Here is a 26,679-nt window from a genome sequence, read left to right on the forward strand (position 1 = left end):
TCATTTTTTAATTCAAACATGTAGTTTCAAAGTCAGTATGTTATGGTGATCAATCAGTTAAGAGTTTAAATATATTTAGTTATGAAACTGTTAACATTTGTAAAACTGCCACTGTAAACAAACTCTATATCACATATACAAGTGTGGATGCAAACCTTTAAGCTCCCACTATTCCACCCCACACCGTCACAGCACGAGCATTAATCTTAAACCTCTTATCTCCCCATTTCAGCAGCAATGCCTCCGTCAGATCAAGTAATAGACGTCAAAAGATTGAGGAGCAATGACCACCCACACAGGTGGAGCCAAGAGATAGAAGAGGCAGGCTGCTGGAGATGCATCTCAAACACGGCCTTTATTTATCCCAGTTGAGTGGAAACAGCAGAGCAGAGAGGATGCAACTCGCCGTGCTTCTCGGGAGGATAGTTGGATACTGTGAGCCAAATGACGGCACTGTTATGTGAGACACGACGTCTGGGTAATGTCTGATTAGGGTGGATGCTACACCAACAAGGAAGCAACAAAACATCCAAAACCAGATTTAGGGACTGATATATAAAAAGGCCCAATTGTTGATTTGACACATGAATCATATCTGGTTGCAAAGTTGACTGAAACATGTTATCATTCAGGATTTCTTTTATCAAACAGGGCCCAGTGCTAATCGGTCAATGCTTCATCATGGTAATTAGTGAAGTAATTTATACTTTTAAAAATTAATTACTACTTCTGAGGAAGACTGGGGGAATGGGAAATAAAAGAGGATCTTTTGGTGTGTAATTATCCGCATTTGAAATGTATTGTAATGGTTATATAATCGTAACTCTATGTGTGGAAAGGAATGTGATGTTTTTCCCTGATAGGGAAAAATAATTTCAAAAACGGAAAATGTTAAAGGAAGCTTTTAATCTGAAAGAGATGCATGTCAAATCTCCACTTTGGAAAGCATTTTTAAAAATCACAACTCTTCAAACTAAAAACATAATTTGCATGTGAAGAAGTAGTGCAGGAAACGTTTTGCCCAACATCCGTGTTATTGTGAATAAGGCCTCACTATCAGCCATCATGCAATGAATGGAGATCAGTGCACCACTCAGAGCTCTCAGCTGAACGTATAAACGCTGCTTGTGACTCAGTTTATAAAAGCTGTCAGGTTTTTAATACCATCAGCTGCTGGGAATAAATCCTGCTTGAGAAGGTGTTTGTAGCTCATGCTCGCAGCGCTGCTGATAAATACCAAGCAGAGACCAGTAATGGAGTGTGGATTGCGCAGAGCACACACAACATTTAAGTTGGAAATATTAACTTTTGGCATCTATGGTCAACCCAACAAGATCAGACTACAGGATGTTTTCACAACTACCATGTAAAAAAAAAAACTACAGCACTGGAATGATGCTGTTAACTCTTTCCCAGTTTTTGTTTGACGTTGATAGACCTAAAACTATGAAAGTTTTCATCTGATTGAGTTCAATGAAATGGGCAAGCGTTGCTTTTCTTTCCATATATTTGTCAGTTAAATCAGATAATACTACTGCATATGAAGAATATACCAGAGAATACTGACATGGACCTGGGGCCGGGCGTGTTGGTAATAATAAAAACAGGCATGGGTCAATTTTAGCTTTTCTGCCCTCTAGCTGAGCATAGACGAGAAAACGTTCATAATCAGACATGGACCCTGAATTTATTTTAGTTTATTTTGTGTTTTTTATGTTTATCAAGTTTGTTTAAGAGTTACAGCTGACAAGATACAAAAACACCTATAAATACACTGGTATTTCTATAAGAAATATATGTATTTAGTCTCAATATATATGAATATTTTACCTTTATAAGCTTATAATTTAACCTGTTTTTACTTTTCAAGTCCCATGAGCATGTTTGTTGTAATAAAAAGTTGTATGTTTTGTGGGGCCCAACATGTAAATATAGTAGTTATAAGAAAAACATATACCACATTATGTAGGAGTTGTGTTGAGAAAAATTACACCAAACAAGGATTTGCTTAACATTTTTGTATGTGAATTTAAATTATTCAGAAACTGCCAAAATAAGCTCAGACCATGAAGGGTTAAGACAACTATTTACAAGGGGGTGTCTGGGGTGAATATGTGGCCCTCAAGACTGGTTCGAGTGGCCCTCAACCCTATTTCAAGAATGGTACAAATTTAATAAAACAGCACAGGCGGTTGATAATTATGGACTTTTAGAAAGACAAAACAAAATCAAGGCAACATTTTTAGTGAATGAGGTCTTTCAGACAAATTAAAACCTTCTTAAACTGGGAAATGTTTCGTACAACACAAAGTATTCATATTTTGTCAAGTGAGCTTTTTGCTATTATTTCATGTAAACAGGAACGCAAACATCCAAACCTTTGACCTTTACTTAAAAGCAGACTTGGCCACTTCCACTTATTAAACTTTGCCTAACAAGAAAAAAATGGATAATCGACCCACACTGTGTTCTTGTTACTGGGAATGCACAAAAGGTCTAGACAGAGAAAATTTAAAACAACTGACCAAAAAGATTTATGCCATAAAATCCCTCTTTTGTTTTTTTTAAAGGCAAATGTGGGAGAACCTTTTTATTTTTTGTATACACGAAGATTTTTTTCTACAAAAAAAAGAAAATCAGACACTTTACTTTTTTATAGAAATTTTGTCAATTCAGTTTATTGCTGAGAAGGCAAAAATTATGATGTTACGGTAAAATTATTCTTTTCATTTTTTTATTTTAAAGAAATTCTCATTTTGGTGGCCTAACTAGTCATTTTTGGCCTGGGTGGCGAACATTCTGGATACAGCTGCTTTACTGGAACATTAAAGCCATATGTGGAATTAAATTGTCTCTTAACTGTAATCCTGGACAGAAAATATTTAAAAAGTAGGATAAATATTTACCTAAGGAGACGTTTTTAGTGACATCTTAATGTGACTCCAAGGTGGAGCTCTGGCTCTGAAAACCAAACCGGCTCTTAACAGGGAAAAAAAAAGTATTTTAATATATTGGGGTCCTGAGGATTCAGGAGTGTGTTAGCACAATGCCAAGGACGAAAGACCTCAGAAATGACCTTAGAGGAGCAACCTTTTACTCAGGATAAGGTACTCTAGTAAGGTGACCCTGCTGTCAAACACAAAACTTGGCTACATCGCCACAGGCCTCAGTTAGCAAGTTAAACGTTAGCGTCGATTAAATTACAGCGTGAAAAATATGAAATAAATACGACCTTTTTAAGGCTTCTGATTTTATGGAAATGTATACTATTATTAATTCTGCTCTGGATAGGAAATGCCTTTTGTTGTTTAAAATAAAAGAAATACTTGTTTTTATAAATAAATATTTTTATAATTCACAAGGTAAAAAGGAGTTAGCCGTCTAATGTTCTTGTATTTACTTATGATGAATACACAATGACTTGAACATGCAGGAATTCATCCACTCACCGTCTTTACCCGCATATCGCGGGGGGGCTGGTGCCTATATCCAGCAGTCATTGCATAAAACATGCAAACTCCATGCAGAAATACCCCATGCTGAGATTCGAACCAAGGAACTTTTTGCTGCAAGGCAACAGCGCTACCAGCTGTTCCACCGTGCAGCCTGATGCAGGATTTAAAAACAAAAATGGCAGGAATTCCATTTTTTATTTGCATTTATTGCCTTTCAGCTCAGAATATTGCGTTGAGCAGAAGCATAGAAGCACGCACAGAAATACACACATTAAGGCGGTCGCTCTGCTAATCCTGGGCCTGTTATCTGCACCTTTCAGCCAGCACTGCTGCTCTCAGAACAACTAATGGACTTCAAAAGAATGAAGAACGATGACCACCCGCACAAATGGGCCCTGCCAGATTCTGCATTAGAACCACATTTTGCACATAAGAGAATATTTATTTCAGTCTGCTGGTGGAAATATAAACAGATGCACCTACTGTTGTGTCTTATATCACAGAAAAGGAGAAACTGAAAAGCTGGTTTCATATCGCTGTGGACACAGAGTAAGCTGCTTTTTCTATCACCTCCAGCTGAGACGTCAGGGTCTTCAGGGTCACTGAAATTAGTGACTGAATCAAATGGAATCTTGTTTCTAGAAGGAGCAGTGTGTAGGAGGGAAAGAAGCAGCCAGGTGCTGCTATTCAAATCCAACAAAGATCCCAAACACAGCAGCATATCTACAACAGAATGGCTGAAAAAGAAAAGAATCAAGGTGCTGCAATGGTCCAGGCAAAGTTCAAACCTTAAACTGACCGAAATGTTGTGCAGAAGCAAATGTAGACGTAAATGAACTCCACAATGTGGTAAGGAGTCGATCAAAACTCCTCCACGATGATGTGAGAGACTAATACAGTCAGTCAGAAATTAAAATGAGAGTTATTGCTGCTAAAAGTACATCTAAAAGCCGTTCCTGGGCTGTACTTAGTTTTTCCACAAACAGGTTTTTCATTTCATTTCAATTTTTTTAATAAACAATGTTAGTGTGGAATATTGAACATGCTTTATGCTTTTAAAATGTGGTTAGGTTGTAATTATTTTTTTTTTAATCTATCTGTTGCACTGACATAAAAACCTGGAACAGAAAGAGGGTGTACTTTCTTTTTACCATGACTACATGTGAAGTGTTTTACTAAGGAAAATGTAATTTCCGTTATGGATGGGATCTACATTGTATGAAAGAGCAGCGAGAGGATACTGGTCTGTCTGTGGCCTTCTGAAGTTCTCTGGTAGGTGGGCCTCATACAGCTGGCGAGCTCTGGTGTTGCCCATGTCCACCATACTCTGCAAAAACAGAGAAAAAAATGACATAAAAATTACAATAAAGAGAAAAAACATCAACATAACAGGAAGGAAGGCAACTGGTAATAGAAGCAGCACCGTTCACAGCAGGGTCCTTCACGCATCACATTCGCATTCAGCTCATTTTGCCTGCTGTCTCCTTTGCATGCTTGCATGCACACAGTAAAGGACACACTGGCTGTATGCAACAAGGCTAAATTAAGAGGAGGGTGATGGATGGGGTGGTGATAGGAGAAACAGAGGCGACAGAGTCGGAATAATCAGGCATCCAGAATTAATTAGCCACTGAATACAGTGATTAACATTCTACGTCAGACCCTCTTCCACTCACACACAGCTGACAGAAAGAAGCAAAGCCAAATTACTTTAACACACACATGCACCAAACAGCTGAATCTATTAACGACTGAATGATTTAGAAAAGTACTGGCATGCTCATATAAGTCTGACAGACGCACACACAGGATATATTGTGTGGAACGTAATTAACGTGACATGCTACACACAAAGGGCAACTAATCACGTGTGAGGCTAGCAATACTACATCCACGTGTGTGTTTACATACGTGTTTTCTGGTATGCCAAGCTATGTGTGTGTAAGCAAACACTGGAATTTATACTAAAAGGCACAACCTCGGGACAGCAGGTGAACATACAGGACTAGGAATGGACATATGGACGTGTGACGGACTTTAGGTAAGGACAGAGTATCTGGTATCTTCAGTAAGCCCACATTCCAGTATTAAAATTGCATATAATATATATTAAGTGTCATTTAGTGCATTGAGTTTATTTTCCAATTTATTGAATATGGCAGTATATACGGACGCATGGACAGATGGATGGATGGTAAGGAATATCTGTGTGTAATGGCCATACTCATCCAGACCTGGAAAATACTTCTTAATATTGGGTAGGGATAACCCTTACCATTAAAAACATATTAAAAAAATTCTATCATAGAAGAACTTCCTTACAGTAGTTAATAATTGTTCCTCTCATTGTAGATGTGATTTAGCTGTGCTGCTTCAATAAAAGCGTTTCTTTAGGGCTTAAAGGCAAACTACTTGAGTCTTTTTCAAAGTACAGAAATCCATTTTTCTCCCAACTTCTTTCATTAAGTCCCCATTTCATCTGCTCCCCTTTCAGAAGTAAATACTCCACACTTCACAAACGAGAGAATAAGACAGTCAAAGTGTGTCGACTTTGTGCAAAAAACAGCATGCCACACTATAATGAAATTTAAGCAGTAAGAGCATATGGATTATCATTCATAGAGCATGTTATGGGTCAACTGTGTCAGATGTTGATGAGAGTCCATATACCTGGATCTGCTCAGGGGTCCACTGGTCCAGGTTGACAGATTTGACTCTAGAGATGTGGACGCCCAGGTTGCGATGGATGCCGGCGCAGCGGATACACATGAACACCCCCAGGTTCCATGATGCCCACCGAGGACCTTAAACAGAGATGAAACAGAAAGTAAACTTCCACTTCTTGCAGTATGAGGTTTCTAACTTAATAATATAATCTGATATTTATTCACAACAAAATGAGAGTTTAACAGGACTCTTTACAAAAGCTAACACATATTCTAAGAGTTTCTGAGAGTTATGGAGGTCATTTGTGCAACCAAACATGTTATTTTGACAGTTATTGAAATAAAAGATATGGCTCACCGCCCAGGGCGCTAAGGTCTAAAGGGGTGTAACCAAAAAAACATGAACGAGTTTTCTTTTGCTTATTGGCATGTCCAGTCCATGTGGAGAAAAGATAGGAAGTTATAGTACAGTTTACTATCGTTAACCTTTTTTTTCCATCATAAGAAATCGTGACAGCGAGAAAATGCATCATCATGATGGTTAGAAACCAAAAAGCTAAAAGCATTACTGGGATTGTTATTTATGCCATCTTGTCCACAGCTGGTTCCATGAGAAGAGCAACAAATATCATTATCTTAATAAATATTATTAAGTACAGTTATTGTGTGATGTTTAATTTTAAAACCAAATAGCAGTTGTGTCATGAAGTAGCTTATTCAATAACCAACAGGTTTTGTGATTGTGTGTCGTTATTACCATAAATACCAACATTATCGTGACAAACTTATAAGTCCATATTGTCCATCCCTAATAGGGAGTGGCACCTCATTATAACTATGCACATCACGGTGGATATAAATGCCAAAGTTCACAGCTTCCTGAATTTAATGGCTGTTTTGGTGTTTTAAGGTGTCCTCACTGCATTTAATCATCTCTAGTGCAGAATATTAAAATCTTGACTAGACAGACCTCAACAGGAATATCCTACGCTTCTACATCAAAACACAATGAAATCTACTTCAATCTGTTTATCTAGAGAAAAAGAGAAAGAGTGCCTGGTCAGGGAAGTGTGTGTGTGTGTGTTTTTTGTGGGGTGGCAGAAGATAGAGGTGTTCAGCCTGGGAGTCATGAATACAAGAACTACCACTACTCACAGCATGGATGAGTGAGCATCCATCTACTTTGAAGAAATATTAAATTGATAAATGTTAACATTTTCAACCTTAAAGTTGGTCTTAGAAGGTCAAGAAGAAAAGCTGCAGTCTACTGTCCCCACTCATGCAGCTCCTGAGCAAAGCACTCCTGTTGAAATTAGCTTATGCACCCCGATATAGAACTGAACTACTGTCAACACCCACAGCCACTGCACAGGACTTTAAAGAGGGACTGTTTGCCATTGATTAATCTCCTATAGCAGTTTAAAGGCACATGGGAGCTTTTTTATAGTGATCACAGACAGACTGGCGATATGTAATTTCAAGCAAAACATCCTGAAGTAGCTCAGATATTTACTTGTTTCAGTTAACATGTTTCAGTACTGGTAACCCACAACAGATTGTTGTAGGCAGGCTCACCAAACCTGGACAGCTAAAACCCAGATAACCTTTGGTCTGCTCTACTACGTAATGTGTATTCTAAAGCATGAAGAAACACTGTCTTAATCCTATAATCCAAATTACTTCGCAGAGGCAGGTTTAACAAGCTCGACACTAAGTTCAGGTCGCCTCTCCATTTACCGTACCCTATTCCAGAAGAGTACACATTGAACTGAGGCTGGTTTTGTTTTATAACATCCTTTAATTAAAAAGAGGCTTTATAAGAACTGCAGCTCTATAGACATAGTAGCACATGCATTTGACAACACACAGAAGAAGCTCAACTTAATATGTAAAAGAACCCACAAAACATGCAGAGCTGACTGCTATAATTTCCTCTCTTGAAAACTCATTTAACTACATTTTTTCTAAAAGAAGAGGTTAGTTTATCTTGAGAAATGTTAAAGAAGCTCTTTTTAATTTACCCTGAATAAATTACTCTAAAGTTCCCCTTCACTCAGAATTAGATTAAACTAATCTGTGGGATTTCCCTAAATATTTGCGAGTTTCTGTACTACCACCATCAGTTTCAGCCCTGAGGTGGAGGAAAAGGTTTCAGCATTTTTATCCACTTAGCAACATGAGACAATGAAGGTGAAGCTATTTTCTAAGCACACCTCTGTGCACCAATGAGCATACCGGCCTGCACACTATACCCAAGTTCAAATGATTGTGACCTGGAGAAATGCTCATTGAAGAGGCCTTGGTTAGTTACAGTCAACAGAAATCATGCACACAGAACCCCAAATGTTTGTGTTTGGACACCATTCATGTGACAAAAATCACTTTGAGGCTCTGTAAAAACGAAAAAAAAAAAAGAAACAGGCAGTCACTATTAGGGTCCATCAGCTGAACAGACTAAACTATCTCAATATTTCTCCACTCCCCTCTTTATCTGTAAATATGATATCAGGGCTTTTCTTTACCAGCCTGACAGACATGCAGCATTTAAACTGCAGCCCAAGACTTCTGCTAGTAACCAATGCAGCTGATCTGGGCACAATCTGGTGGTGAGGGTGCTTAATCCCCAGCTAGGAGATCTACTCCACTGCCAATCATAAAGAATCCTGTATGTAAGGCATCGAATAATCTCTAAGAGAATAAAAGCATCAACTGGATGCTGCAGCTAAATGGTGAAATCTTTTTTTTTTGGTAGCATGCAACCGGGGTGGAGGGGGGGTTGTCATGTGAATGCTAAAATCCCTGGACACTGCAAATTACTATCACATATTATCAGGAGTACCTTGCTGTTTTCTACAAAAAATAAAGAAGCCATGTGAACAGGATATTTTAATAATTTCACACTACAAACAGATTTCCATCCAAGACATTAAAGGGTTTCCTTTTTTAAATTTAAGCTGCAGGCATTCTCACTTTTACCTGATGAATTAAGCTGTAATTGAACAATGCTGTGATTGAAGACCAACAGCTTTACATTAAAGAAAAGTGCTTTAAGTTTGTTCAAACCTGCCAAGTGCTATGAATCTAAAACAAAAGACATAAATCTGCCCTATCATTCATTAATGTGCTACAATGCCAACCTTAAACACATTCTCTTACTGTGAAAGAGTTGACCTGAACTCCCAACAATTATCATGGCTGGAATCTGTGCAGTGGAAAGTTTTAAGTGAATTATTTAGGAAATAAAACTTACAGAACCTGAAAGTGTTAACTTAGCTTTGTGAAATCGGCTTGTTTTAGTGAAATAGGTTGAAACGGTTTCCAGTAAATCTGTCATTGAAATGCGACAACCACCATGCAGGAAGTGACAGAAAATTACCCAGGCTCATCCAAATCTCTATGGAGATGAACGGGAGATGGCACAGAAATGACAGAAATTATTTTAATGTGATGGCGACTAGAATCCCTCTACAGCACTCATGCTCTACTCCGGTACAGAACATAAGCTTACTTGTGACTTAAACACACAAAGTGCAACGGCTTGACTTTTATGGATCCAGGCTATATAATGGTGTCGCAGAAAGCCCAGTGGGCTGGCTGGGTTTACTAAGAGCATCAGTGTGCTAATGCAGTGGCACTAATTCGCCAGATCGCCTGAGAGGGCATTAAGGCGGCTGAATGAGAGTTAAGCCTAAAATCAAGCAGCTCAGCCGGTGTAAACTGGACTCTATCTGTTGGAAACCTATCAATAGCGTTGGGACCCCAGCCATGGGTTACAACATTAAAGGCCGGTATGAACTTTTCTCTATCGTTCACGTTAAATCCCAATAACCAGCTTCTAACTCAGCCCAGGAAGAGGAGGAGTCAGAGCTGAACAAAAACATGTTTCCCCTTCCGTTCGTTCACTCCGGCTGCGTACACCACAGCTAATGCAGAGACCAGACAGCGCATCAGCTGAAGGCCTTTAAACTCGCAGGTGAGCCTAAGGCCTACCTTTGAAGAATCCTTGGATCCAAAGTAACTACGAACCTTCGATCGAACCTCGGCCGATCGAAAGCAAATGCAAGTTAAGTATTGATCTGCTGCTCACATAATCCAGCACTCAGAAAGAACAGTCAAGCAATGCTGGTCTTATTCACTCCCTTTCTGTATGAGGCTACAGAAGCAACCAGAAAGCCCCTGTCCCTAATTGAAGCGGTTTCCCTGCCTGAAAGATTTCTGCGTCACGTCCAGGTAGCGAGAGTTACCCGCAACCCCGCAGCCACTGAAGAAGCCGCAACTGCCTTCGTCTTCCAGTTCGGCTGGAACAACCAGCATGTGGCAAAAGCTTGGACCAAATTATCTGAACCACTTTGGGAAAGCGTGGTACTAATCTCAGAAAGGTGATAGAAATGAAAAATGGTTTTGACAAATTATCCAAATAAAAAAAGAAAAAGACAAGAAAAAAATAAAATTTTACCTCACAGTATTGTTGTACATTTTTCCACACTTGTTTCAGTTAAAACTACTGTAGTTTAGCCCAATTCTACAGTACAAATGTGCTGCTCATTGAGGTTTTTATGAAAGTGAATGTCATATTTTCTGGTACCATAGGCCAAACGATGGAGCAAAGTCAAATAAAAAGAATAGGGCCTTTTCAAGAACAATGAGGAACACCATATGCTTCCTTAGGGATTGCTGCACAGTCAATGATGTAATCATTCAATGCAATCTGCAGGGGTATAAATATAGAAGTTTTTACTAACTGGCAGCCTGAATTTGACTGCAATGTATTGTAACTAGGATGGAGTGTATGCAAATTTCCCTTTTCTGATAAACAAAGGTTCAAAATATACATACATGCTTCAAAAAAACGGCCCGATTAATATTTATTAGAATTTCTGTTACGAAGTTGCAGCTTAACCAACCTCTTTTTGAAGCCAGAAAAAAAACTTTTGGCACAATTCTGGATGGATAATTGACCACTCTTCTTGACAGAATTAGTGGGGTTTATTTAAAATGGTTGGTTTCCTGCTTTTAGGCATTGTCCAATTTTTTATGTTGTTAGGATTGAAGACAGATTGTGGAAACACCGTTGCACATGTGGCTGCGCGTTTGGGATCATTGTCCAGTTGAAACACTCAAGTTTCAATTATCAAGTGCTTGATTTGGGGTGAAAGGGCAGAATTTAGCGATCCATTATTTTATTCATCTCGTTTCCTGTTATAGAGGAAGTGCCAGAGCATGATTCAGTCACCTCCATGCTTGACATTGATATAGTGTTTTTTGGTTTAATAGCAGAAGATGTAAGGGTTGTCCATATGGGCAGCTGCATTTATCAGGGTGTTTTCAGGTGTCTCGTCTGGAGCAAAGACATATTTCTTGGTTGGTGCCCTCTCGGACCTTGTAAGTGTAATTTAATTTGATTTAAATCAGTAGGTTTAGAGGAACAAACTTGGCGTTTAAGCAAGGAATAAAGATTTTCTCAAGCGTGGCCTTTGGGAAGACCATTCCAGAAGCCTAAAGTTAGCCTGTTCTCCATTCCAAAACCAGTGATGTGTGTGCTTTGGATCACTGTCCTGTTGAGCCAAATATCTCTTTAATCCATGTAGCTCAAAGTTAAGCATTTCAGAGCAGTACTGCAATCCAGTCAAACTGCATAAAGGTATCATACAACATGATTATTATAGTAGCCCATGCCTCCAACTCTGGAAATCAGGCATATTCATCTGTGCCTGCTGCAAATGATATCAGTTTAGGTACTCTGTGTTTCCATTTTTCAGATATTTGCTCTGCAATCACTATGCATACCTCACAACAAACACATCAGTACCCATTTGTAGACTTCCAACCTGATTAAACATGAAAAAAAGTTTTCGTCTGTCTCAAACACAAGTTCAACCTCTTTCATGTAGTTAAATGCATCCTGTATAAACCCTATGGCCAGACAGGCACCCTCTCATGGAGACCTATAGATAGATACCCATAAACATGACTCCTCCGGCATAGAACATGTAAATATTCGAACAAATTGATACACACTGACATGTTCCCCTACGGCACATGCATACAAAGTGAAACACGGACGGAGGCAGACAAAGCAAGCCATCCCAGCAGAGAGAGGCACAGACAGAGAAACACCCAAGAGCCTTGATGAGTGACAGCTGAGCTTTCAAACTGACAAGAAGAGAGCGCGGGGGGGACAGCTAGCCGAGCATGAAATTAAAGCCCCAACTGTCAACCTGAGGACAGTCAGCAGAACAACTGGAGGGCGGGTGTGGTCGGAGGTGTGTGACAGTGGCAGAGAGGAGGAGATGGTTGCTGCACTCTTTCACAGCCAACCCCTTTTAGCTGAGACAATGGGCTAAAAGTTGAAAGGCTTCAAGTGAACATTTATATAATGTTCAAAGTGTCACTGTCTGTCTGTCTGTTGATTGGAAGAGAAAATCTTACATATAGCAAAGTGCAGCCTAAACACTTTTCATACTAACTGTAAAGCACGGAGATGGAGGGGTGATGGTTTGGGGGCTTGTCTTAAAGGAAGCAGTTGATAAAGAATTTGAAGTCTCTTATTCTATAGAGAAAAAGATTATTTATCATCCCAGGAGTGTATATCCTGGAAAATTCTGGGCAAAGCTCAGAGAAATTCCCAAGAAAAACCAGGATCAACCTCTGTAGGCTTCGGTTAGCAGGTTTTATATCAAAGTATATGGCAGCACAGTTAGAATGAGTCTGAACAAGTGTGACTTGTCTGGACGGGCTGCCAGGAACGATGATCTTCTTACCCAAAATAATATGCCAGCACCACTTAGGCTTACAAAACTGCATAAAATTAACCTCAAGACTACAGGAACAATGTCGTTTGGACAGGTGAGACCAAGGTAGAGATGTTTGGTCATAATAAAAAGGACTATTTTTGGAGGATTAAAAAAACAACATTTAAGCAAAAATACCTCATACCCACTTTCATGCATGGTGTTGGAGGGGGTGATGATCTGGACTTGTTATGCAGCCATTGGACCTGGACCAAGACTTGGGTCATCTATGGATTAATGATTCCAAAACACTGCAATAAATCTACAACAGAATAACTGAAAGCCAAAGGGATCAAGGTGTTGCAGTGGCCCAGTCAAAGTACAGACTTCAACCTGACTGAATGTTGCAGCGAGACCTTAAGACAGCTGTGCAGAAACAACTGTCTGCAAACCTTTAGTGAAGTAAAGAAACACCCAAGACAAAATAATATAAATAAACGTTCTTTGGTGTGTAGTTTTGTACAATTAAAAAGGTAAAATTTTAATCCTTATAGAACCTTAAAATGTTGTTCGGTTATTATTTCTTGTCTGGGGTAAGCTGGAGAAATAGGGTACAAATTACCGGTGCCAACTTCAAACCTCCTCAGTCATTCAGGGTCTTCTTTTCCTGAACTTATAGCCATGATTCCAGTTGGTTTATTCAATATTTTTATAAAGAAACAAACACCTTGGATGTAAGATTTAACACAAGAACGTGTTATTTTCTTCTCTGCTTGTTGTCTGACACTCTCTGAAATCACCCCCCACACATATTTACAACATAAAATACAAAATTTTCATCATGTATGCCGAGAATTTGTAAAGGCATAACTCTGTTAACTGTAACGGTAACTTTTGCTAAGGCAACCGGGATGTTGCCTGTAAAAGCTGATGGGGATACGGACTACAAAAATAAACAAAATAAATGAATACTAATTGTTTTTATTTTTGGATGAACAATAGATATTTACAGTAAATAATTTGATAATATGGACTTAACCCAGCTTGACAGGGTTAAATACAATCAGTTCCTAGAAGATCTAAAACTATTTGCCCACACATACGGAAAAGTAATTTATTTAAGTAATTTAATCCAAAAAGTTAAACTCATATTTTAAATAGATTCAAATCTGCACTGAAAAGCCCATGACTTTGTTGGGGCTTATTTTGCATGTATTACTGCATCAATGCAGCTTTGCATGGAGGCTTGTGGCACCAGAGGTGTGAATGTAGACCAGGTTGGTTTAATGGCATCTTTCAGCTTATCTGCTTTGTTGGGTCTGATGCCTCTTAGGTAGACTAAATGTTCTCTGTGTTGTTTGGGTCAGGCCAGTTTTACCAAGCTCTTTAAGCAGTTATTGGTCCTTTGGCAGTGTGGTTAGGTGTCAAGTCACTCTAGAAAATGAAATCAGCACCTCCATAAAGCTTATCAGCAGAGGGAAGCATTAAGTTTTCTAAAATCTCCTGGTAGATGGATGCTCTGACTTTGCATTTGATAAAACCCAGTGGACCAACACCAGCAGATGACATGGCTTCCCAAATCATCACTGCCTGTGGTAACTTCACACTGGACCTCAAGCAGCTCGGGTTCTGTGCCTCTTCACTCCTCCTCCAGACTCTGGGACCTTGATTTCTGAATGAAATGCAGACTTCACGTCCAGTCCTTTTCCTCCTTAGCCCAGGTGAGGAGTGGCTTCACACGTGGAATGCAACAGATGTAGCCCATCTCCTGGAAACGTTTGTGTGGTGGTGATTAAATCTCTGAATCCAGCTGCAGTATGCAATTTATGAATCTCTCCCAAACTCTTGAAGGGGTTTTGCTTCACAATCCTCTCAAGGAAGCAGTTATCCCTACTGCTTTTGCACCTTTTTCAACCACACATTTTCATTCACTCAACTTTCCATTTAGAACACTTTGAACAACCAGTTTCTTTAGCAACACCCTTTTTTTTTTTGGCTTCTCCTACTTGTGGACTACATCAATGGCTGTTTGCTGGACAAATGTCAAGTCAGCAATCTTTCAAATGATTGTGCAGGCCATACCATCCCTTTGTTGCATTTAAACTTATTTTATTTAATATTTAAACATTCGGAAATACTGAAATCTGGGTTTTCATTCAGCCATGATCATCAAAATAACAGAAATAAATGCCTAAAACCCAACTATTTCTGTCCAGTGAATCTATATTATAAAATAAATGAATTACTGCAATAAATTCACTTTTCCAAAGATATTCTAACTTATTGAGAAGTGTTTTATTTTGTGTGTGTGTGTGTTTTCAGGTGGTCCTTCTGCTGGTTCTAGGGTTAAAATGTTTGATGCTAAAAGAGGCAAATCAATGTGTGTGGACAAATCCTCAATAATGCTGCAGCCTTCGCTTGTTCTGCGCCACAGAAACCAGTAAACCTGAGCACAGCTCTTATAAACCATTTAATACTGTGTTCTATTGAAAGCATCCATTCATCTCTTTATTAGCCTGCACTTTCCCATTATTTCTCCTATTAAGAAATATCAACTAATATTCTATTTACATCTAGGCAAAATAGCCCAGTTAAATTGTTTCTATTTTATTTTTTATGAGAAAACATTTATCTGAGTTCATAGAGGCTGGATGCTGCTGCAAGCCGGAAAATAAACCATGTGCTGAAATTCAGCTGTGTTCTCCTTTCTTGAAGGTTAACATCCTCCATTTGCTAATTAATACAAATTCCCTCACTGTAAATTACAGAACTGTAGCCTGGAAACCTGAGTGCTGGAGAACAGCAGAAGGGTAGAGGCATCAACACTCTGATGAGGGGGAAAGCACAGCAGCTCTGCGCTGCCCCCTGCAGCTTTCCTACGGGTATTTATAGTCCAGAGGGAGGAAGAGGAACGAGACAAATCTGCCTCACCAACAACAACAGCATCAATGTCCAGAAATGACGAATAAACAGAAGCAATTACAAGTTAAACAGCAAAACAGCCAGACAAAACTAATGAATATCTAATGGCTTGCTGTTCATGTTTTATAATTGATTTCCTAATGCATAAAGATGCCGGTAGACCAAACATTTAGGTGCAGCATTTATTCCTCAATCTGCTGAAAGCAAACTAAAAGGAAACAGCAGAAAGTGAAGGCAGTGTTCCACCTGCTGGTGATAAAGGGCTTTGCAGGACTTCGATTATGCAGCAGAATTACAATTAAACCCAAAATTATTCAAACCCCTGGCAGATTTTAGATCACTTTAATTATTAGTTGGGTATGAGACAGGCATCTCTCAAAAGAAAATAAAAAAGCTCCAAGCCTTTGAGGTTGGAAGGCCTCTTTGCTAAGACCCTAATCTTTAGCTCTCTCCAAAGATTCTAGTTGGGCTTCTGGCTGGGCCAGTCCAAAACATGAATATTACCTTATATCATTATTATCTATGTTATTATTAATAATACCTGAGCCTCTGATCATGAGACATGGACCAAGAGCAAAGGAACGAGATACTGGATACAAGTGCCTGAAATCAACTTCCTCAGCCATCTGATCAGGGTACCTTCTGGACACGACCATATAAATGTTTTCTAGGGGCGTTGGAGGTTTCTTGGAAGGAGACTCCAAGGTAGACGTAGTACTCTCTAGATGTACTACAAAGGTTCATTCTTGTACTCGAAAGTCCTATTTTCTGAGGTTTTCAGTCAGACGTACAAGAACACACTCTGAACTTGGAATTCGAACTGGGGAAGTCAGAGGTTTAGTATCCAATGAGAGTTCCTCTGTCATTTAACCAAAGGCACACATAGTACTGTACAATATCTATCAGTGAACATGTCCGTTTACTGTTGTTAACACATAATAAAGAGCCTAATTATGACTCCAGAATGAATATACTAAAAATGTTCAGGGTGAGATTACGCTTCTGCAATAAAATATGCATTTATTTAAAAGTGTGGAAGGTGCTGTATAAGTCACAGGGTCGGTCTTTGTATTTCACACATTTGACAGTAAATTGGTAGCAAGGATAGGTCGTCAAAGCAGTGAGAGGCCTGGAGGTACTTGCTAAGATCTGCTGAGCTTGCATGGACGAGGGAATCTGCCAGCTTGGAGATTTCATGGTTTCTATCTATAATGATGCTGACATCAAGCCAAGAACTGAGGCTGAGAGAGCATGTTAGTGTGTAGCACTAAATTCACATCGAGTCTGGGGACTCTATTAAGTAGACAAACACAATGAACAGAGAACAAAAGAGTGAAACAGATATGAGAGAGAATTTCATCTCTGTCACAGATACACATGGAGGGAAAAATGTAGGGTAGTGTGTGAAGAGAAGCACACAAAGGGTGAAATTACAGCTCAGAGGATAAGGTGAATCAGCACACCGCAGCAGCTGTGCAGCCGCACCCCCAACACGCTGCCTGGAACAGGCAGGGGATGCCACATGTACAAGCGGCGCTCGCTCCGAAGACTAAAACAACTGATCAGTGGCATCAGAGCTCTGCATTTGAGCAGTCAGTCAGGGATGAAGTGAATGTTTGATTTGAGAGTTAATGAAGTGTAATTCTCTGCCTCTGTTATGTTTGAGCTGAGCTGCATCCAGGGAAGACGTCCAGGTAAAGAATCCAAGAAGGAACCATTTAGAAGATGCATTAGCAATCTCATGTTTAGGTCAAAGGAAAAAAGACTTTTTCCTTTCTGATAAATGATAGAAAAACTGCATCCAAGGGAAATCAACCAAGGCCAAAACAGCTGCTGACCAAAAAGAACATAAAGGTCTGTCAAGCATTTGCCAAAATACATCTGAATGATCTCCAAGACTGTTGGGAAAATGTTCTGTGGACTAATGAGAAAACAGTGGAACGTGCATATAACTTACACAGCATTTCAGAAAACAAACAGCACACAGAGAGTCAAACACTGTGACAGTAGTGTGATGGTTTGGTGCTTCATTGCTGAGACTTGCAGTAATGCATAGAGCTGAATTGCTCAAAAAAGACTAAATGAAGGCTTGGCCCTATTTAAAGTCCAGAGTTAAATATGATTGGGCTGCTGTGATATGACTTTAAATATGACTGTTCATGCAGGAAAACCCACCAATGTGGGTAAATTAAAGCAATTCAGCAAAGAAAAGTGGGTCAAAATTCCTCCTTATGGATGTACAAGACCCCTTTATGGTAATCACAAAAAATGCAAGATGGCATGTGCAAAACACTGCTTTTTGTTATCTCTGTCTGATTTTAAAGTGTGTTTGACAATGTGAAAGATTTATGTAAAGCAACACTATTTTACAGCCTTGTAAATGTCAAAGCTAATAAGAGGACAATTATAAAAAGACTGAACAAGTATGAGTTGTTTGGAAAGGTGGAGAGACAAACCCTCTTCTCTCGTCGGGGAATATGTCAGCAAGACTGAACGGACCATAAGGCTTCTGGAACGACATCCAAGTTTCCAGTTTTCCCAGTAAAAATGAAAGGAGCTCCATCTCAGGCTCCACTGGGCTCAGTCAGCATGGTAAATGTTTGAATGGATTGCCAAAGGAAAGCCTGTTGTTTTTAATGGGACATGACAGCTGTGCTCATGTCTGCAAAGTTAAATCTGAACAAACCACAAAATTATTCAAGACCTTTGCTCTTCTATTTGCTTGAATGTCAGACAATGCAGCATCGATTTTATGTTACCGGTTAAGACAGCCAACCTCTGTGACATTTGCTGCAAAGGCGTCAACAAAAACTGGTTTCACCAGGATGTTTTATCCTTCTTATCCATAGATTTTATGAAAACAGCTGCAACATAGTGCAACATAATGAGACACAGTGTGGCAGGATGCTCCGGTTCTGAACAGAAGGAGAGATGCATCAAGCTGCAGGCTAATGAATCACTGACCAATACAGAGAACATGAGGCAGTAAATCAAATCTTAACACACGAAAGAAGTATTTAGTTTAGGAGCTCATTGCTACTCCAGAGAAGAAGCAACTGAATCTTTTATTTAAAATAAGACAAAAATAGTAAATCCAGTTTTTGAATACCTTAAAGTTTAGCATTACGTTTAAACCCAATCTTGATTATTGGCTTAACCAGAGCTTTCAAACAACTGAATGAAAAACCAAAGGACCAAAAACCAAAGGCTCCAGGAAGAATCAAGGGCTTTGCATAAAGATACCTCTGCTGAACACATTAGGTGGATTGCATTTGCAACAAATTAAATGGTCTAATTTGGACATAACTTATACAGTATACATATGCAGACTAGTGTCGAGGATGTACAAAATTCAGTTTGTAAGAAGATGGCATGTTTAGAGCTGCCATCAGAGAGAATTACCAACAGCCGCAAGAGAATCTGACAGTCAACAGTAAAGGCCAACAGACAGAAGATGTTGAAAAAGCTGCTTAAAACATCCTTACTAGATACTGACGGAGTTTAACAGTGGTGAAAATCTTAATTCTGCATGAGGTCCTGTGGTCTTAGTGGGCATTTTCTCACCATCTGAGGCATTCGGGTAAATATGGAACCAGCAGGTACATATAGTACCTTGCCACCAATATTAAAGCATTTTTTTAGGTATGGAGATGAGATTGGCACCGATACGGTAACCTTAATTTGCATTATTTTATGTTTAGACTCCAACATATTTGCACTCTTAAACTATACTCAAAATGGGTTTTGTACTTTATATGTTGTTAGTTGAGAAAGTATAATTGTTTTACTTTTAAACTACAATGTCCCACAATGCTGAAGAGAATTGTGGGTTTAGTTTGTGGAAAAACATCACTAATTATTAATGATGTTTTCATTTTTTCATTCTGTTTGTATTGAAACAGATGCCATCTTAAAAAACAGATTGTTAATTTGAGATTGTAACAGGATTACAATGTAAATCATTCCATAAAGATAAAGGATATAGATTAAGTTTTTGTCCATATCAACCAGGGACACTTTTCTTCAGCAGAAACAGGAAAGCAGGTCTGAGTTGGTGGGATGGATGGAGCCAAATACAGAGCAATCCTGGAAGAAAACCTGCTGATGGAGGTTCACCTTATAGAAGGACAATGACCCTAAACATACAGCCACTGATGGAGCACTTTTTAGACAACAGCAGACCATATTTCTTTGTCTGTGATTCATTTTTATTAAAACAGATAAGAGCACTAATTCATGATGAGGAACACATAAATCAGCATGAGCAGACAGATGACTAACACCAGCAAAACCACTGTTCCAGGGACACAGTTTACAAAACAACAACAATGCTAAAAGTGCCATTAAAACTCAAGCTAACAGCTTTCTAATTAAATATGCTGGGGAAACTACAAAAATCCCTCCAGAAAAAACAAAATAAAGTTCTGTGAGTTCTTTTTTTATTATTTTATTTAACAGCTGAACATTCTGACCTCGCAGAACATGGATCAAAAGAGCAATAACGGTCATTGTTGCAATTATCAGCTCATTTTATTTCAGACTAAGTGGAGGAAAACATTCTTGAATCATCAACCAAAACCAAATCACAATCAACACTCTGTGCCAGCTCCTCTGACTAGTCTGGCACCTTCAAATCTCTGAAAACTTCACAATATTGTTCTTCAGTCAGGTTCCCATCATTCTCATGCAGCAGTTATCAGATCAGCTTTAACGGATGAAGCCCAGGTCATGGACCTTTTTTTACATTTACAACCATAAATTTCACAACATTGAGTTGATCTGACCTTCATAAACAAAAGGTGGAACACTCTTTGCTTGGTGGACAGATGCATTATGTGGGCCAGTCGGTGTGGGTAGTTGGCACAAAAATATGTTAAGTTTGTGTGAGAGGTAAAGAAACAAATCAGTTGCAGTCCGTCTAAAATGTTTCAATCTTCTGAAAAGAATCTGGACCATATCAATCGCCGGTCTTTTAGCAATCGCGCAAAAATCTGATGAAAGCGGTCAGTGTGTACTGAAAGCCTGATTCACATCTGTAAAGACTGAGAGAATTTGGCTTGCCCTCATTGTGATTATGTTTGAGTCACCCGCTGGACCACCTGGGAGGAAGTGATGACGAGGCAGTGTGGGAGGAGTTTGTTGTTAAACTTAAATGTTAATCATTGGCCTGCAGGAACCGATCAGATGACCTATTAGAAGCACCACATTTTATAACATGATGAACTGCTGATTATGTAAATCCCAATAATAAAATCACACACACGGCCTGAAATTTATCATATTCTGCTGGTTTTACATTTTTATCTCTGCACAGAAATATTTATATGGGTGACCTGGTCGAACTGGGCATCCACTGCTCTCACTGGTGGATATCCCAGCTGATTCTCTACCCACCACCCACCTTGGGCACTGATTTCCCAACCAGGGAACAAACAGCATGCAACCATTGCCTATTTTGTCTTCTTTCCTTTTGTTGTGTATTTTCTACTTTAAAGGCAGATTCCTTTGAGTTTTGTGTCCTGATTTCTTCCTTTGGTCTAGCTGGATGCTTTCTCTTTTCTTCTTTTTCGTTGAATCTGCACTGAATTTTAAACCCAGCTAACTGAGAGCAATTATGTTTTTCTATATGCTGTGTTGTTTTACCTTCTCAAGGGATTCTAATAAACCTGTCTATTGGTTCAGCTCTTTTGTTGGGGCCATGTTTCCTGACACCAGCTTGAAGCAGGCACTGTCTTATAATGGTGGCTCATATGCGCCGATATTGGTTTAAATGTGCAAATTAAAGCGGTGATTCCATGTTTTTTTCCTCAACACTGAAACTATTCCATACATTTTTCCCCTAATTGATCTGAAAAGAGATGTCCCACTAATTAAAGCAATACCACAGGATTTGTCTGCTATGTTTGACAAAGCCAGAATATTTAGCTATTAATTTGCGACAAGATAAAACTGATCCCCCAAGATGTAGGATTCCTCATTCCCAGAAAACAGACAGAAAAAGAAGCAATAGGTACATCACTGACTCAGTGATTGCAGAGGAGGCGCGGTGATGACGCAAAAGAAACGTAATCTCACACAGAGGTAACCCTGATTTGACCGGTTTAAAATATATTGTACAGACTGACAATTTCATCCTTTCACACTTTGATGCATTTCCGCCACATAAGGTTATCTAGCAGGGTTTCATTCAAAACAACTTGGATTAAATGGGTATTTAGCTGATAACCACTAATTTAGTAAATGCGTTCAAATGTGTGCACAGTCTACACAATAATAACTCTTATTACATCTGATGTATGCCGAATTAATGAGGGGCCTCTATGCTTTTATCAAATGTATTTGATCAAGCTGTATTTTATGATGTTGTGCAAGAAAACGATAAAGTTTCGCTTTTTCTAATGGAGTCCGGTGAAGATGGTTGCAGCCCTGCAGGGACGCTGCTGCAGCACAGGATGCTGATGTGTTTTTGCTCCAACAGGACACAATCAGAGTGTCAAGATCGCCTCAAATTCCACGCTGCTACACGGGACACGCACGTTTTCCGCTCATTAATAACCCAGTCAAGGACACGACATCGATACTACAGCCTCAAGTTACCCATAGCGAACCCATTTACAACCGGAACAAAGAGGCGTTCAGGTTCATAATAAAAAAGTCATTTAAACTCCATATATCGGTGTGGAATGTGCATTTCATATACCTGTATATAAAAAATATCAAAAAAATAATTATCATTATTTAAAAAAATCTGATACCAGCTCAGAAATACAATTTGAATGAAAAACATTTCAATAACTAGTAACAGAACAAACACTGAGTATTTTATTTTGAAACTTCTCGGCGGAGGTTTTTTAATTTAATCCTACCTGGATATTAAAAAAGGCTTGACCTTTTTGTGTTGCAAGATTCAGACATTCAGCTGTTGAAATATGTCACCGAGAATTACAGGCTTATTAATATAAAACTAAGCTGAGGCATGCATGAGCGCATTGCTCTGCATGGGGAACTCAGGCTTGAACTCAGGTTCAAGCATTTCTCCATCCTCTCATTTATGCGCTCAGCTGTGTCCTGTTTACCTTTAGCCTCACAGTCTGCACAGTACTTGTTGTCCTCCTCTCTCAGCAGTTTGGTAAGGATGGCCTGATGCTGCTCGTTCAGTTTCTGGGCTTTTTCTCTTTCAGACCGGGTCGTCATCTCGCTTTCCGGAGCCGGGGGAGTCTGGAGGTGAGTCCTGCTGTATGAAGAGTCGCGGAGTCCTGGGTGCGGGTTAAGAAGGGAGGGACATCCTCATGATGGAGCCGTGCTGCTCTGCCACACTTTCCGGTTAGCTCTCAACCTGCAGGTTAGATGATGTTGAAGCATCATCCCTGCTGCGTTCAGGACTGTGGGAATTTCCATAGTGGTGTATGCTTCAAGTAGAGATTTAGTGGACAAGGAAATAATTTCGCTTTCGTTTTTCTGGATGGCATTTCAGCTAATGTTGCATCTCATCAGTCAAAATGTGCATTAGTTTAGTAGTTCAATGTACAAAAGTGAAACATTACACACATACTAATTTATTTGAAGCGTTTATTTCAGGAAGTTTTCATAATTCTGGATTTACAAGTAATGAAAAACAAAAACATCAGTTTATCAGATATTAGGATATTACATAAGACCAGTAAAAATTAATTTTTACAAATAATGTTAGGTTCCAGTCTTAACAATTACAGGAAGACTGGTGACCTGACAGCTGGACAGATGCACCTTCCTCAAAGAGCGTGCACTGTAAAAAAAGATTTTGCTAAGGGAAGATTGTCTATATTGTTGGGTCTGGTGTCTCTCCTCCTCCTCTTGATAATACATAATTTGTTGCGTTCAGGTCTGGCTAGTTTGCAGGCCAGTGATTCACAATGATACTTTGGTTATGAAACCAGGTATAAGTACCTACAGGTCCTTCTCAAAATATTAGCATATTGTGATAAAGTTCATTATTTTCCATAATGTCATGATGAAAATTTAACATTCATATATTTTAGATTCATTGCACACTAACTGAAATATTTCAGGTCTTTTATTGTCTTAATACGGATGATTTTGGCATACAGCTCATGAAAACCCAAAATTCCTATCTCACAAAATTAGCATATTTCATCCGACCAATAAAAGAAAAGTGTTTTTAATACAAAAAACGTCAACCTTCAAATAATCATGTACAGTTATGCACTCAATACTTGGTCGGGAATCCTTTTGCAGAAATGACTGCTTCAATGCGGCGTGGCATGGAGGCAATCAGCCTGTGGCACTGCTGAGGTCTTATGGAGGCCCAGGATGCTTCGATAGCAGCCTTTAGCTCATCCAGAGTGTTGGGTCTTGAGTCTCTCAACGTTCTCTTCACAATATCCCACAGATTCTCTATGGGGTTCAGGTCAGGAGAGTTGGCAGGCCAATTGAGCACAGTGATACCATGGTCAGTAAACCATTTACCAGTGGTTTTGGCACTGTGAGCAGGTGCCAGGTTGTGCTGAAACATGAAATCTTCATCTCCATAAAGCTTTTCAGCAGATGGAAGCATGAAGTGCTCCGAAATCTCCTGATAGCTAGCTGCGTTGACCCTGCCCTTGATAAAACACAGTGGACCAACACCAGCAGCTGACACGGCACCCCAGACCATCACTGACTGTGGGTACTTGACACTGGACTTCTGGCATTTTGGCATTTCCTTCTCCCCAGTCTTCCTCCAGACTCTGGCACCTTGATTTCCGAATGAAATGCAGAATTTCCTTTCATCCGAAAAAAGTACTTTGGACCACTGAGCAACAGTCCAGTGCTGCTTCTCTGTAGCCCAGGTCAGGCGCTTCTGCCGCTGTTTCTGGTTCAAAAGTGGCTTGACCTGGGGAATGCGGCACCTGTAGCCCATTTCCTGCACACGTCTGTGCACGGTGGCTCTGGATGTTTCTACTCCAGACTCAGTCCACTGCTTCCGCAGGTCCCCCAAGGTCTGGAATCGGCCCTTCTCCACAATCTTCCTCAGGGTCCGGTCACCTCTTCTCGTTGTGCAGCGTTTTCTGCCACACGTTTTCCTTCCCACAGACTTCCCACTGAGGCGCCTTGATACAGCACTCTGGGAACAGCCTATTCGTTCAGAAATTTCTTTCTGTGTCTTACCCTCTTGCTTGAGGGTGTCAATAGTGGCCTTCTGGACAGCAGTCAGGTCGGCAGTCTTACCCATGATTGGGGTTTTGAGTGATGAACCAGGCTGGGAGTTTTAAAGGCCTCTGGAATATTTTGCAGGTGTTTAGAGTTAACTCGTTGATTCAGATGATTAGGTTCATAGCTCGTTTAGAGACCCTTTTAATGATATGCTAATTTTGTGAGATAGGAATTTTGGGTTTTCATGAGCTGTATGCCAAAATCATCTGTATTAAGACAATAAAAGACCTGAAATATTTCAGTTAGTGTGCAATGAATCTAAAATATATGAATGTTAAATTTTCATCATGACATTATGGAAAATAATGAACTTTATCACAATATGCTAATATTTTGAGAAGGACCTGTATGCTAGTGTGGGTAGGGGCCAAGTCCTGCTGGGAAATGAAATCGGCATTTTCATAAAGCCTGTCTCCAGATATTGTGGCAAATGCCTCTGTTTTGGACTTCCAGTCAACCAACACCAGTAGATGAAACACCTCTGCAAATCATCACTGATTGTGGAAACTCCACACAGGACCTTAAGCTAATTGGATTATTTATATTTTATCTGCACTGTGGGATGTTGGACCCTTGAACTTTTCCTTTCACTCAACTTTCTGCTAATGTTTGAACTGCCTACTTGTTTAGCAAGGACCTTTTGCGGCTTTTCCCCTTTATGGAGGATGTCAATTATTTTCGGGTGGACAATCTTCAGTTGTATTTCTTATGATTGTGTAGTCGTAACATTTCTCTATTAAAAATCCTTTTTTTAATTTATCTTCTCTTTAAACCATTAATAAACACTAAAATACCTGAATTGAATTACTGAAATAATTCAACTTTCCAATTATATTTAAATTTATTGAGAAGCACGTATCTAGATTACCAGTTTGACCCTCAAAATAAATGATTTAATAAATACTCCACTCATCAGGGTCTCTCAAAAAAACATTTTAATGAAGACAGGCAGCAAGACTAACAGCAAACAGCTGTGCAATGTTAGACAACGACATGGCACAGGTAAAATAGCGGGTATATTAAATACTAAAAAAAAGAGCAAACATTACATACATTCTTACTGTTTAACAGGAAAAGTCTAAATATTATTTAGGCTATAAAGTGTATTCCAATGGTAGAAACATTGAAAACCGATGGAAAAGTGTACGGTGTTAAAAAAACGAAGTAAAAATGATTCATAAAAGTTAAACCAATCACAATAAATTATCAAATATATATGTATATGTATATATATATGAATATGAATTCCATCAGCTGTGGATACATGTGATCGTATCAGATGAAGTATACTTAAGAAATGCAGTCATATAACACAGCATGACGTTAATTGATCTGTGATATGTCTAATGACAGAAAGTTTTCAAACATTACTTAATTTGTTCGCTAAAGCAGCCATTTGTGACATTCTCACTAAATTTCACAGCTGAAGCATTCCCACCACATCACCAAGAGTCCAGAAGAAAAACCCCTCACATTGTAGTGGGCTTCACAGAACACATAATATCACACGAGCAAACACTGGATCAGAATCATCCCCAGCTACTTAGGTTAAATAACATGAATAAATAGGAAATGTTACCACTAATTTGCCTTGTGCCACAGTCTGTTTAGCATTTTCACATTACAGCCACTAGGGGGAAGCAGAAGCTTATTGGTCAGGTTTTACAGCTTTCAGAGAGGCTGTAGATTTGGCACAAGGTCCTACAACAACAG

The 26,679-nt window shown here is 39.3% G+C and overlaps 1 protein-coding gene across 4 annotated transcripts in view; it reads right to left on the reverse strand.

Moving 5' to 3' along the window:
• smap1 (small ArfGAP 1) overlaps positions 1 to 23,132 on the reverse strand; it is a 92,933-nt gene extending 69,801 nt beyond the window's left edge. For all 4 annotated transcript variants that reach the window (XM_047351536.1, XM_047351534.1, XM_047351535.1 and 1 more), the window contains exons 1-3: positions 22,851 to 23,132; positions 6,126 to 6,259; positions 4,697 to 4,782 (exon numbers count right to left, since the gene is read on the reverse strand). In XM_047351536.1, coding sequence (XP_047207492.1) covers positions 4,697 to 4,782; positions 6,126 to 6,259; positions 22,851 to 22,968 — 338 coding nt within the window. In that variant the 5' untranslated portion in view covers positions 22,969 to 23,132. The remainder of the gene's footprint in view (positions 1 to 4,696; positions 4,783 to 6,125; positions 6,260 to 22,850) is intronic.
• Positions 23,133 to 26,679: the final 3,547 nt, after the last annotated feature.

Source organism: Girardinichthys multiradiatus, chromosome 22 (genome assembly GCF_021462225.1).
Source record: "Girardinichthys multiradiatus isolate DD_20200921_A chromosome 22, DD_fGirMul_XY1, whole genome shotgun sequence".
Classification (NCBI taxonomy): Eukaryota; Metazoa; Chordata; class Actinopteri; order Cyprinodontiformes; family Goodeidae; genus Girardinichthys; species Girardinichthys multiradiatus.